This window comes from Diplotaxodon limnothrissa, unplaced genomic scaffold (genome assembly GCF_057381915.1).
Source record: "Diplotaxodon limnothrissa isolate DT_005_m unplaced genomic scaffold, D_limnothrissa_male_GT1.1 unmapped_scaffold_2, whole genome shotgun sequence".
NCBI lineage: Eukaryota > Metazoa > Chordata > Actinopteri > Cichliformes > Cichlidae > Diplotaxodon > Diplotaxodon limnothrissa.
This window is the reverse complement of record NW_028188556.1, coordinates 30,264-44,453: the sequence shown is the minus strand read 5'-3', so window position 1 is coordinate 44,453 and position 14,190 is coordinate 30,264. Positions and strand designations below refer to the sequence as shown.

The window sequence follows — 14,190 nt, the reverse complement described above, 5'->3', positions numbered from 1 at the left end:
CTGACTTAGACTAAATTCCAAAGAATCAGTGGTGCCTTATTTTGAAAATTATTTTTTTAAGTCATAACACTGTTCCTAATCTATTGACAGTGCTACAATGATAAAAAAAAAAAACTATAATTAAGTAAATAAAGCCTCATCCATTCATCATTGTGCCAAAGTTTGGACATTTTTACAGCACAGTTGTTGAAGACGAAAGAAGAAGAGGAGGACGGAAAGTAGAAATGTGACAAAAAGCTGACTTTGCTGCTTGTCCTGTTACACTTTAACACAAAATATCATTAGCAGCATTTCAAGGAACCAATAAGTGTGTTGATTAAGCTTCAATGTAATTATGATTGTCTGTGTTCATAGTGCATAATTTAAATAAAAGCTTAATATAAACCTTTGGTTTTGAGTTTTATTTTGCAAACATGATGTAGGATACAACAGAAATGCTGCTCATAGCTAGAAATAAAAACACACACATACAAAATACATTCACTGATACATTCAAATCCATACAGCATGTGTTGCATCATTAAGTCTGATATAATGTAGGAGGTCACAAACAGCAATAATACTCACTGTTACCTGCATTTAACACAGCAAAAGCTGAATTTAAAACCAGATTATTAGCTGCTAAACATCATGTTTCAAATGTTTTCTTGCTGCATCAAATGTTACGCAATCTACATTTTATATATTTTCTATAAAAGCTATAAATGCTCCCAGATAAATAAATAGACAAATTTTAAAAATATTTTAGACGTTTGGCTATAATGTGATGTAAAACCTGTCATATTGTCTCCTCAACAGAAGCTGTTGTCATCAGTCACTTTCCTCGTTCTGTTGATGGTGAGCTGCTCTTTATGGACCTGAAACAAAATCATAACAAACAGCTGTGAAACAGACTCATGCACATGTGTGTAAATTATATATGCTGCCCTCTGACATGCACTACATTATGTGTGCAGTTTCATTATTCTAGAGAAACCAATAAAAACTAGAAAAAATTGCATTTCCTGCGAAAATGCTGTGTGGATGCCTTAACGCTGAAGATGTCTGCAGAAAAAAGCTGAAAAAGTTGAAAAAAAAAATGTTGCCCTGAGCAGGATTCGAACCTGGCCCTCCTGGTCTAAGAGCAGCTATTTAGCTCACTGAGCCAAAGTCATTCTCACAAAGAAGAGGTGGAGAGATTGACAATTGTGCTGAAACGAGAAGAAGCTGCTGAGAATTGTGCTGATAAGAGGTGGAAAGGCTGAAAATGTTTCAGAAGTGGTGAATAAGCAGAATTTGGGCAGAAAAGAGGTGAAAACTCTGAATATTTTGCTGAAAAGAGTTTAATCAGCAGAATTTCTACTGAAAAGAGTTGAATGAGCAGAATTCTCCTGAAAAGAGGTTTTTGCTGAAAATAGCAGAAAAAACTGAAAAATTTTGCTGAAAAGAGTTCAATCAGCAGAATTTGTGCTGAAAAGAGTTCAATGAGCAGAATTCTGCTGAAAAGAGGTTTTTGCTGAAAACAGCTGAAAAAGCTGGTATTTGTGCTGAAAAGTGGTGAAAAAACTGAAAATTGTGCTGAAAAGGGGTGAAAAAGCTTAAATTTGTGTTGAAAAGAGTTAAAAAAGTTTAACTGTTGACTGAAAGAAATGTTGCCATAAGCGGGATTTGAACCCCGGCCTCCCAGTCTGAGCTAAAACACAGGTCAAGCCGGCAAGGAAAATCAGTGAGGCCACTGATAATATGCAGAAATAGGCAAAAAAATATTGCAAAAAAAATTCAATATCTCAAAAAGTATAGAAGTTATGAGCACCAAAAGATATAGCCACAAAGAGCAGAAAGAGCAGAATTTTTTAAGACTTGAACGGTGCAAATAGCACAAAAACTGAGGGAGTAGTTAAGCGCCAAAAAACTGCCTTTGAGGGCATCCACACAATAATCAATAAAAGCTGGATTAAAGGAGTTTATAAAAGCAGGTTTTAGTCCACACAGTCCACACAGATTTACTATTTCACACTCATTTCTTACATTTCTTTCATTATCTGCTTTAGCAAATCTTTCTGTATATCCTCGTCCTATCAGTCCCCTCCACCCAGGCGTGGCTCTTAGTGGCCACCAAAGTGGCTCTTCAGTCACGAGGAGAAGCTCCACCTACTGTTACGTCTCATGGCTCGCATAATTAAGTAAGTAAGTAAGTAAAATTTTATTTATATAGCACATTTCTTGATAAAAGATCACAAAGTGCTTCACAAGGTATAAAACAAAAACAGACAAAAGTTAACAAAATGCAATTCTAAAAAGATGTGTAATTCAAACAGAAAGAATCACTTTCCCCAGGAAGAACCCACTGGACCATCACACAGGTCACCCAGCTTCCTAAAGAGGAAGGCTGGGGCAGTATCTATGAGACACAGTCAGTTATATTCAGAGCACATTAAATGAATGCTCTCTTTCCGTGCATCTATGCTCAACAGCATAAAACTGTAAAATGTCCTCTCAGCCTGAAACAGATCTACAGGACATTAAAATTATCGTCTAATTTAACTGAAACAAGTGAAACACACTGAGAGAGCAGATAAAACAGTTAAAGAGCTCCTGTAAAGATTTCATACCTGGGGTTGAATTTGGATTGACATTACAATAGTCAGAGCTCTCCTCTGGGTCACCACGGTGCTCTGTTGAGGTCATGAAATGAAAGCATTTAAAAAACAAACAGTTTTGCAAATTTAATATATTTTATGTTGGATACTCACGTGTCTTGTTAATCACTTTGAGCTGATTCACACATGAATCACCTTCTATTTGACCTGAAATAACATTATTTATTTTAATAATCACAGTTATTTTATAACAGCCTCCATGAGCTGTGAATGAATTAAAGTTTATACTGTACCAGTGTCAGTGCTTTTAGAGCCTGGGATTGTCTCATAGACACAACGATCACCTGCAGGCCAAAGAAAATTATTCTACTTATCATTACTATTATCAAGTATTCTCATCAGTAACGTTTATATGCTGTTATTAACTTTGTTTAATTCAGCAGTGTTACAACTGCAGCAGTCTTGTTGCAAAGAGCATCAGAATCTTTTAAACTACATGAAAAGCTAACCATGAAGAAGAGACGAGTACACCTGCTGCTGATCTTCATCCTGACTGACCCTCTGGTCATCAGCTGAACCTTTATTAAACACTTAAAAGAAGACATTTGCTTTTACATGGTTATCTTTTATACATGTTATACAACAGTTCCAACTCCAGGCCTGCATGCTGTGTCTGTGCACATAAATATTTAAAGAGTAAAATCTCTGAGATCAGAGGAACAAAAAGTCTCACCTTTGGACTTCATGCAGTAATACAGCAAGAGCAGGAGGACAATAAATGTGATTCCAGAAATGAGTCCAACGATCGTTAGAAATGAAGAGCTCTCCGAACTGAGCTGAACTGTTGTAAATAAGAAACACAAACTGTTTAATTCAATAATTTAATTCAATAATTCAGAAGCTGCTTTAAAGACAATAAATATGTTCAAGGTCTCTGGATTTTTTATTTCTTAAGGATGTGACCTTCAGTCACTGCTGTAGTTTTTTAGTCCTCCCAACTCTTCATTTTTTTTCTGTGGCTTGTCCAGTGTTCTCAGATTTTTTACGGACAGCCTGGACACCATGCTGAGATGTGCCAAGTGTTCAGCTAAATTAAAAACTCTGTTGAAATCATTTTGCTGGTACAAAAATAATATTGTATCAAACTGTGTTATGTTGAGCATTTTTCAGAGATTTAACAAAGAAGGGGAATAAATGTTTGTTTATGTGACAAGCTGCAAGTAACAAAACATCTAAAGATAAAATTTAAAATTGTCTGTAAAGTTTATTTCACAAAATAATTCAACAAAGTGCTACTTTGCTGTTATTGTTTTTTAAAGTGGTCAAAGGACTCTTAGTGGAGGGAGTTTGTAATAATAAAAGACAATTTTTTTTTCTTTTTATTAATTTATATAATTATTTTACACAAATGATGAAGCAACAAATCATCACTGTCTTGTTTATACCAGCTAAATATTCATTACACAAAGTACCTGAAAAAATAAAAGTCCAATATCAGGTCTGTGTCTCACAAAAACAATATGATTTTCTTTCTAGAACATTTACTTCATCCTGTGCTGATCCTTGTTATGTTTGTAAAATGAAGCTCAACAACAAACATCACTTACTTGATGCTGACAAGTTGAAGGCTTCACTCCACTCTGTTGAAGAATATGAGTCATCTCTGCGTCGACTCTTACACGTGTAGTCTCCACTGCTGGACTCAGAAACTCTGAATATCCAGTAATTATTGTGAGTCCACTGTGTGGTCTGCTTGGGTCCTCTCCATCTATACTCCCACTCAGTGGTTTCACCTCCTTCCTGCACCTCACATGTCAGACTGATCATCTCACAGCTGAATATCTGAGGCCAGCTGGGTCGTCCTTTAACAACAACCTTATTGGAAACTGTTTATTAACAGTTAAGATACAAACAGAAACATCAGCTCAGCAGAGAAAACTTAACACTGTGTGTCTGAATGTGAATTTCAAACTAAATGACTGAACTCACAGGTTATCTTAATGGTGACATCATCGCTTTTATCAGTGTAGTAAACTGGGTTTCCTCTTCTTCCTCTGCAGTGGTGGATTCCTCCTTGAGATACTCTGATTACTCCGTTTTGTTGATCATCTGTTCTCATTTGAACGTCAGTGTTTTGGTCACGTCTGAACCACTCATATTTCCAGCCAGCAGAGCTCCCCACAGAGCAGGTCAGTGTCACACTGCCCCCTACTGGTATGATAGTTGATCCTGGAGTCAGTGTGGCCCTGGGTTTACCTGCTGTTAGGGGGAAATGGATAAAAAATTGTTTCATTTTTGTGCAGTCTGTGAATAAAGTAAAACTAAATGTAAAATGGTACATTTTAAATAAGAACATTATTAAGAATGTACTCTCTGTTTCATTCATTGGATGAGTTTGAACAGGCATCACAAATTAATAGTAAAAACATCCCAGCAGTGTTAATACTGGTGTCATCTACTTCCTCCTCTCACACAGCTCTGTAATGCATTTCCATTTATAAACTAGTCCTTTCCCTTTCTGCTTAAAGCCTTCCTGCTCCCAACATCAGAAGATTTTTGCTAATGTAAGACTCAGACGTCAGACCACACAGGAGCAGATCATCATAGCTGCACAGACAAATCTCAAATAGCACCACTTTAATTATGAGACTTCTAACTTTTCATTTCTGGCCTTCATCACATATTATCAATGATTTATTAACTGCAGCAGTTTGCTTTGATTTGGCATCAGTCAATCTTCTTTCCACACCATCAGAAGAAATCAACATTGATTCCTATTACAACCACTAAAGCAGTTCATTAGGCATAAAGAAAGCTCAGACAGGACCACTCGAGCTACAATCCGAGGAGACTTGTTTATACCCCACAGACGGACAGCATTTGGGCAGAACGTCCTCTCTGTTAAGGGAGGCCATCTGTGGAACAGTCTTCCTCAACCCATTAGAGAATGCTCTACACTCAATTTGTTTAAGGCAAAGGTTAAAAACTGGTTATGGACAAATCAAGTATGTGATCATGTATGAGTTGTATAGTTTTAATGTTTTATTTGGGAACAGAATGGTGTGTATGTGTAAGTTTGGTGATGGAGTTTTTATTATGAATGAATGATGAATTTTTATGAATTATTATGTCTATTTTTTATGTTTAAGGACAACAGATGGAAATTAGCCTTTGGCTATAATCTGGTATGTTTACATTCATGTAATTTTTTTTTTTTACATTTATGTTCATTAACATGCACTGTCCTAAATAAATAAATAAAATAAACGTATCTTCATAACTTACACACTAATATCAACATTTCACACATCACTGCATTAATAAAACAAACTCATCCATCATTCCTGAGATAAAATGTATAAAAACATGTAATCCATGAAGAAAATCCCTTCAAACAGTTCGGTCCCCTGTGGAGGAAAAAATGTCTGTCATGGTTTTAAAATGTTGTTTCCACATTAGAGATGTGTTCACATTCACAGCATACAGCAGAAACTATGTTCACATCACTGGGCTCTCTACACCACTTCAGCTGCACAGACGTCACAGAGTCACCATCTCTGTTTCTAGGCTGCCACAATAAACCAGCTCAACAATGAAAACATTCGATTTCTGCTTGTAGCTCCATCAGTCACCATGACAACATCTCCATCTGAAATATTACAACAAACCTTTTCTCCACCTACTCATCTCTGTTTAACTTCCTACAAGCCTCACTGCTCTTTCTATGGCTGAGTAACAAAATCTACACCAGACAGAAAGAAAGACCCAAAGCACCTGGTGACCCCAGATTACATCACTGATGATGCATCCAATCACATTCAAAGATGTATCTTTCACATTAATGTCCCTCCATTGATTCTCCTCCATCTGCTCTGTTGTTCTGATGTGTGTTTGAGGTGAAGCTGATGGGTCTTCAGTCCTAAATATTTCACTACAGCTCTGAAACGTATTGTTCATCATTGGCTTTTATGCTAAATGTAATGATGGTAAATGACACAGAGTAGTTTAAATATTAAAGCAGATAACAGACAAGGATAACTTTTATCACTGTTTAATATAAACTTTAGTTTTCTTGTTATTCACTTTGTTTACTTTAAAGTGGTCGAAAACAGTTTTCAGTAACATTTTAGCCTCACTGATAAACTATATCTGAGTTTACTACCTACTAGCTGATACGTACTTGATGCTGACAAGTTGAAGGCTTCACTCCACTCTGTTGAAGAATATGAGTCATCTCTGCGTCGACTCTTACACGTGTAGTCTCCACTGCTGGACTCAGAAACTCTGAATATCCAGTAATTATTGTGAGTCCACTGTGTGGTCTGGTTGGCTCCTCTCCATCTATACTCCCACTCAGTGGTTTCACCTCCTTCCTGCACCTCACATGTCAGACTGATCGTCTCACCGCTGAATATCTGAGGCCAGCTGGGTCGTCCTTTAACAACAACCTTATTGGAAACTGTTTATTAACAGTTAAGATACAAACAGAAATGTAGATAACCTGCTGTTAGTTTGGTATTTGGTCCTAATCCGCTTGCCGTACCTCCGTGTAGGTGTGTGTATATTTTGAGTGGTATAGGCGCCATTCCGTTATTGAATCCAAGCATGTAAGTTCTCTGCTGCTGTGCTGGTTAATAAAACCACGTTAACTGAGATTACTGCTTCATCATTATCATACTGGTGAACATACAACATGGTGTCAGAAGCGACGGAACACGTACTTCGTAGTTGACGGTGTTTTTTTTCCCCGTCTCAAGTCTATTTTGTGGGTGCGTTTTTTTGTATCCGGACTGCAGACAACATGGCGGAAGGATTCAGGAGGCCCGACCCGCTTGTTTTCGATGGTAATGTTGCTGAAAATTGGCGCATTTTTGAGCAAGAGTATGACATTTTTATAGCGGCGGCACACTCTGACAAGCCAGCGCGCACACAAGCCTACATATTGCTCAACATAGCAGGTCCCGAAGCTATAGAACGGGAGCGGTCTTTTGTTTACGCGCCAGAAGTGAGAGAGCCCGGCGAGGGAGGACGAGTCCTCATTCCTGCAGAATCGAAGGAGGATCCTGAGTGCCTCAAAAGGAAATTCAGAGAAACGTGCAGCCCTCAAACCAATGTCACGATGGAAAGACACAAGTTCAACACGCGGAATCAGAGGACTGGCGAGACTGTTGAATCCTATGTAAGTGATTTACGGATTAAAGCAAAAAGCTGCAGATTTGGTGATCTGAGTGAAGAACTAATAAGAGACAGACTAGTTTGTGGCATCAACAATGACAATTTAAGGAAAGTGCTACTGCGTGATAGTGATTTAACGCTAGCAAAAGCCATATCTGTCTGCCAGATTCATGAAATGACTGAAGAGCATAATAAAACACTTGCTTTTCCTCAACAATCTGCATCAAATGTTGATGTGCTCCAGCCCACATTTACGAGAAAGCACAGAGGAGATAAAAAGAAAATACAAGGAGACAGGTCTGAAACACAGCATGTCACTAACTGTACTAACTGTGGGGGTGCTCATGCTGCAAAAAAGAGCAAATGTCCAGCTTTTGGGCAGCAGTGTCATGCATGCAAAAAGTGGAATCACTTTAAGAAACGGTGCAGAGCTGTTCGGCCTACCCAAAACGTAGCAAGACACAGAAAGTCAGTTCATCATGTGGAACCAGACCAAGCTGATGACAGCGGAGACGACACATTCTACGTTGATGGTGTAAATCTGCAATATGCAATCCATGCGACTGATGTGGATGTGGAACACAAAGAGGAAGTTTTTGTCACCATGCAGATTAATGGGATTCCTGTTGAAATGAAGGTGGACACAGGTGCTAAATGTAATGTGCTTCCCAAGAAAACGGTTAACATTATAAGAGCAGATAAACAAATGAAAGCACACCCCAAGTCCGTTAACCTAGTAGCATTTGGAGGCAGCAAGTTTCAAACCTCAGGTGTAATTAAGCTGCAGTGTTTTCTGCATGGGCAGCCACATGTGCTATCATTCTTTGTTATTAATGAAGATGTTCAGCCAATACTTGGACTATGTGCATGCAGAGAAATGGGACTTGTATCATTCAGCAATGACGTCCACCAATTGAGCATGTCTGCAGATGACCTGTCACAACAGCTTATCACAGAATACAGCGACTTATTTTCTGATGAGCTTGGGAGGTTGCCAGTCACCTATCGCATGACACTGAACCCAGATGTGAAACCAGTTGTTCGCCCAGCACATCGCATCCCTTTGGCCATGAAAGACAGGGTCAAGGCAGAGCTGGTCAGGATGGAGAAATTAGGCGTCATTACTCCCGTCTCAGAGCCGACGGACTGGGTGTCTTCCATGGTAGCCACCAACAAGAAGGGCAAAGATGAAATCAGGATATGCATAAATCCTCGAGATTTAAACACTGCTCTGAAAAGACCACACCATCCCATGCGCACAGTAGAAGAAGTGGCTGCAATAATGTCAAACGCTACTGTGTTCTCTGTTTTGGATGCTAAGAACTCTTTTTGGCAGGTGTCATTGGATCAAAAATCATCCATGCTAACCACCTTCAGCACTTGTTTTGGTCGTTTCAGGTTCCTCAGAATGCCTTTTGGTCTTAACGCTGCCAGCGAGGTGTTTCAGAGAGCCATGGAGCAGATATTCGCTGGGTATCCATGTGCCATCATTGTTGATGATATACTCATCGGCGGAAGAACCATGAAAGAACATGACGACAACCTGAGAAAAGTCCTTGATCGTGCCAGAGAAGTAAACCTGCGACTAAACCCATTAAAGTGCAAATTCCGGCTGAATCAGGTCAGTTATGTCGGACACATTTTCACAAGCGAGGGGCTTAAAGCAGACCCTTCCAAAACAGCCGCAATCAGAGAGATGCCAGTTCCAACAGATGTCCAAGCCCTGCAGAGGTTCCTGGGGATGGTCAATTATCTTGGAAAATTCATTCCAAACTTCAGCCATCTGTCAGCTCCTCTGCGACAGCTCACACACAAGGACAGCGAGTGGATGTGGGACACACAGCATCAGACTGCGTTCAAAGCACTTAAAGAGCACATGTCTAATCCACCTGTTCTGTCATATTATGATGTCAGCAAACCTGTGACACTAACGTGCGATGCATCACAGTATGGTCTTGGTGCAGCTTGCTTACAGGAAGGGCGACCTGTGGCATATGCTTCACGTACTCTGACAGACACTGAAACCAGATATGCTCAGATAGAAAAGGAGCTGCTGGCTGTTGTTTTCGCATGTACAAAGTTTCATGACTACATATATGGCAAGCCTGTGGTCGTAGAAACAGACCATCAGCCACTGGTCACCATACTAAAGAAACCTATTCACGCTGCACCAGCCAGATTACAGAGGATGTTGTTAAGGCTCCAAAAATACAACATCACCCTCACATATAAATGTGGAAAACACATGTATCTGGCTGACACACTGTCTCGTGCTCCCAACAGCTCCACTTTCCAGCAGCCTGAAGAAGAGGACAACTTTGATGTCATGACGGTGAGCTGCATCTCTTCTTCACGCCTGGAGGAACTTAAAGGACACACAGCTGAGGATGAGACACTGCAAGTGCTCAGCTCGTTCATCAAACATGGTTGGCCACAACGACTCCACAACCTTCCCACAGCAGTTCATCCATATTTTCCTTTCAGGGATGAGCTGATTGTGGATGATGGCATCATTCTTAAAGGTTCCAAAGCTGTGATCCCAAAATCACTGCAAGGAGACTACATCACCATCATGCACAGAGGACATCCCGGCGTAGAAGCTACCAAGCGGAGAGCACGGGGGATCGTCTTCTGGCCGTTCATGTCAAGAGATATTGAACAAACAGTTACTTCCTGCTCGGTGTGTAACAGCACTAAACCTCATCAACAAAAAGAGCCCCTTCATCTGCATGAAGTTCCAGAGCTTCCTTGGTCAACTGTGGCTACAGATATCTTTGAGTGGCACTGTCAGCACTATTTAGTAGTAGTTGACTCATACTCAGGCTGGTTTGAGATTGACCTGCTAAAGGATTTGACATCAGCGACAGTCATCAAAAAGCTGAAAAGACACTTCTCAGTTCATGGTGCTCCACACACTCTGATCTCAGACAATGGCAGGCAGTTTACAAGCCAGCGTTTCAAAGACTTCGCTTCACAGTGGGACTTTCAACATGTCACCAGCAGTCCAGAGTATCCTCAATCCAATGGGCTTGCTGAGAGAGCAGTGCGCAGTGCTAAACTGCTGATGGAGAAATCACACAGAGATGGCACTGATGTATTTCTCAACCTGCTGAACCTCAGGAATGTTCCACGTGATGTGAACCTCGGTTCCTCTGCAGAACGACTTCTATCCAGACAGACTCGAACTACGCTCCCAATCACAACGAAACTGCTCGAACCACGACACCTTGAATCTGAGAGAGTGAAAGCCCAACTACTCAACAAGAGACTGACTCAGAAGGTCTGTTATGACAGATCCAGCCGACCACTTCCACCTCTCAACGAAGGACAAGTAGTGAGGTTACAGACCCCACAGGGTTATGACCGCACAGGTGTGGTAAAGGAACTTTGTAAAGAACCTAGATCCTACCTGGTACAGTCAGATGGAAACACTTACAGGAGAAATCGCAGACACATATTGCCTGTGTCTGAGCCTGTTACTGTTCAGAAAGACACTGATCATCATCATTATGATGGACTGCAGGTTGTGGGTGAAAACAATGATGTAGAACAGTTTAAAGACAGCACTCATGTTGAGAGCTCTTCTGATGTTTTGCATTCTCCAAGACCTTCCAAGAGTGATGGTGTTTACAGGACATGCTTTGGTCGTGTGTGCAAACCTAATCCAAGATACAGGGATTAATTGGGTACTAGTTAAAACACAGAACATTTTCAGGTTTGATGTTTGAGCCATCAGTAACTGATGTCAATGCTTCAAGTTAAATTCTGTTTGAGGTGATTTTCAGTAGTAATCATATTTAACTTTATACAGCAAAATGATATTCTTGTCATGTTTATTTCTTCCATCTGGTTGCGAATTTAAATGTTCCTAAGGGTCAGCGTATGTCACCTTTTATGCTGTGATTATTATTATTCAGTATGCATTAAACTTTATGTCCGGTTGGGGATGTACTAAAGAAGGGGGATGTAGATAACCTGCTGTTAGTTTGGTATTTGGTCCTAATCCGCTTGCCGTACCTCTGTGTAGGTGTGTGTATATTTTGAGTGGTATAGGCGCCATTCCGTTATTGAATCCAAGCATGTAAGTTCTCTGCTGCTGTGCTGGTTAATAAAACCACGTTAACTGAGATTACTGCTTCATCATTATCATACTGGTGAACATACAACAAGAAACATCAGCTCAGCAGAGAAAACTTAACACTGTGTGTCTGAATGTGAATTTCAAACTAAATGACTGAACTCACAGGTTATCTCAATGGTGACATCATCACTTTTATCAGTGTAGTAAACTGGGTTTCCTCTTCTTCCTCTGCAGTGGTAGATTCCTCCTTGAGATACTCTGATTACTCCGTTTTGTTGATCAGCTGCTCTGATTTGAACTTCAGTGTTTGGGTCATGTCTGAACCACTCATATTTCCAGCCAGCAGAGCTCCCCACAGAGCAGTTCAGAGTCACACTGCCCCCTACTGGTATGATAGTTGATCCTGGAGTCAGTGTGGCCCTGGGTTTACCTGCTGTTAGGGGGGAAAAGGGGGAAATGTATTATTCATTATGAACTCATAAAAAACAGAAAAGGGAAAATTAAAGATTTGGTTTAATGTGGTGAAACTTTCCACCCACATTACTCTTTATCATATTTTTCTATTTATTTTCTCTCTGTGTTCTTTGATTTTCTTCTCGTGTCTTTCTCAACATGTGGATATTGTTTCTGTAACTCTGGTTTAAATCTCTAAATAATCACAGTATAAATGTTTGTCTGACCTGAAAGAGTCACACTAATGTAAACTATCACAGGTCACTGCTGAAGGACACACAATGATGGTTTCACAGCTCTGTGTGGTTTTTGGTTTAAATAACAGAAACATCAGTCACCTTAAACTTTATTAAACTTTTCATGTTTCTTCTTTTTCTTTGTTTTAAAGTTTAATTTATCCATAGTTGATGTTTTTTAAAGCATTAAAACACATCTATGTAATGATTACAGAGTCTGTGAGTATTTTATCACTGTGTGTACTGTGAGTGATGTAACAGGTAAAATCAGTTTCCTGTTTAGTTTAAGTTTAAGCTTCAATGCAAAAGAAACAAGTTTCCATGACAACATTATTTAGTGTACATGTCACTGACGACTTACCCGTCACAGTTACAGAGACGATGTTACTGGTCTTTGTTTTCTGTGATCTCGTCCTGTGAGCAGAGCAGCTGTATTTACCACTCTGAACTGTAGATGCAAGTTTTAAACTGAGGCCTTTGTTTGTGTTGGAGTTTAAAATTTCTTGACCATCCTTCATGACTTTGTATTCCCAGTCAGTGTGTTTTCCTTCCTTCATGTCACATTTGAAGCTAACAGTCTCTCCAATGAAAATGGTCGAGCTGGGTTCAACAGTTAGCACAGCATCTAGAATCCAACACAAACACAACATCATTGATCTGAAACACTTTTATGTACTTTACAAATCAAAATCTGTTCTGACATGTTCATAAACTTATAAATATATTGAGTAATAAAAACAGAAATGGAAAGTGTTTAAGATTGATGCACTAAGATTAATATTTACTAAATAAATAAAAGTGCAAACTGTTCAGTCACCTTGAGCGTGTCCGCTGCAGAGGAGCGTACAGAGAACTGCAATAAAGGAAGAAACTTCACACATCATCAAACTGAAGACTCACTCAAACATGGCATCAGTCAAACACACCTGGTGTTACCAGAGGCTGCTGTGATTGGTTTAAATTATATATTTTATGTAAAATGCATCAAATTATCACTGATGAAGAAACAAACCTTTCTTAGATAAACTAAACCAGCGTCAGTGCACTGAAATCTAATCCAGTCTACAAACAACCATGTTGAGAACAAAACATGAACTGAAATGCTGCAAATGACTGAAACTCTGTCATTTTACTAAAACATGTTCATCAGTCAATGAATCAAAGGAAGAAGTGATGCACTGACAGAATAGGCCCAGCTCACAGAGGAAAGTGGGTCCCATCCTCACATCCAGCTGTGACACGTCTGAAAACTTCTACGACTTTGTGTGAAGAGAAAGAAGAAGAAGCACACGAGACGCCGAGAACTGTGAAGAAAACAAAGACTTTAAAACTTCTTCTCTCCGCTTCCTTCCTTTTATCACACCTTAACAAGCTCTGACTACAGCATGCTTTGACATGTTTGGTGCTGCAGAAACAAATTAGTGAGATTTTTATGAAACTAAGTAATAATTTACTTAGTTGTAGTTGTATCATACACATGTGAGCTGAATAATAAATAGACAAAATGAACAGATCACAAGTCCAAGTGAAGCTTTAAATGTGAAGTACTTTTGTTTTACATCCAGAAACACAACAAGAACACAGCTGTCTGCACCTTCACCTGCAGGTCTCATACACACACTGATCACATATATGCACATGTTAAACACTCTTTGTCATAAATCAC

At 39.5% G+C, this 14,190-nt stretch overlaps 1 protein-coding gene across 1 annotated transcript; it reads right to left on the bottom strand.

Annotated features, from left to right (window-relative positions):
* Positions 1–791: 791 nt before the first annotated feature.
* On the bottom strand, positions 792–13,744 carry LOC146606928 (Fc receptor-like protein 5). Its single transcript, XM_085349173.1, has 14 exons — positions 13,708–13,744; positions 13,342–13,377; positions 12,886–13,149; positions 11,999–12,268; positions 6,760–7,038; positions 4,569–4,838; positions 4,187–4,465; positions 3,313–3,420; positions 3,089–3,157; positions 2,873–2,923; positions 2,733–2,786; positions 2,544–2,654; positions 2,328–2,380; positions 792–857 (listed from the first exon to the last, which is right to left on the bottom strand). The coding sequence occupies exons 1-14, from the start codon at positions 13,742–13,744 to the stop codon at positions 792–794; spliced, it is 1,947 nt and encodes a 648-aa protein (XP_085205299.1).
* Positions 13,745–14,190: the final 446 nt, after the last annotated feature.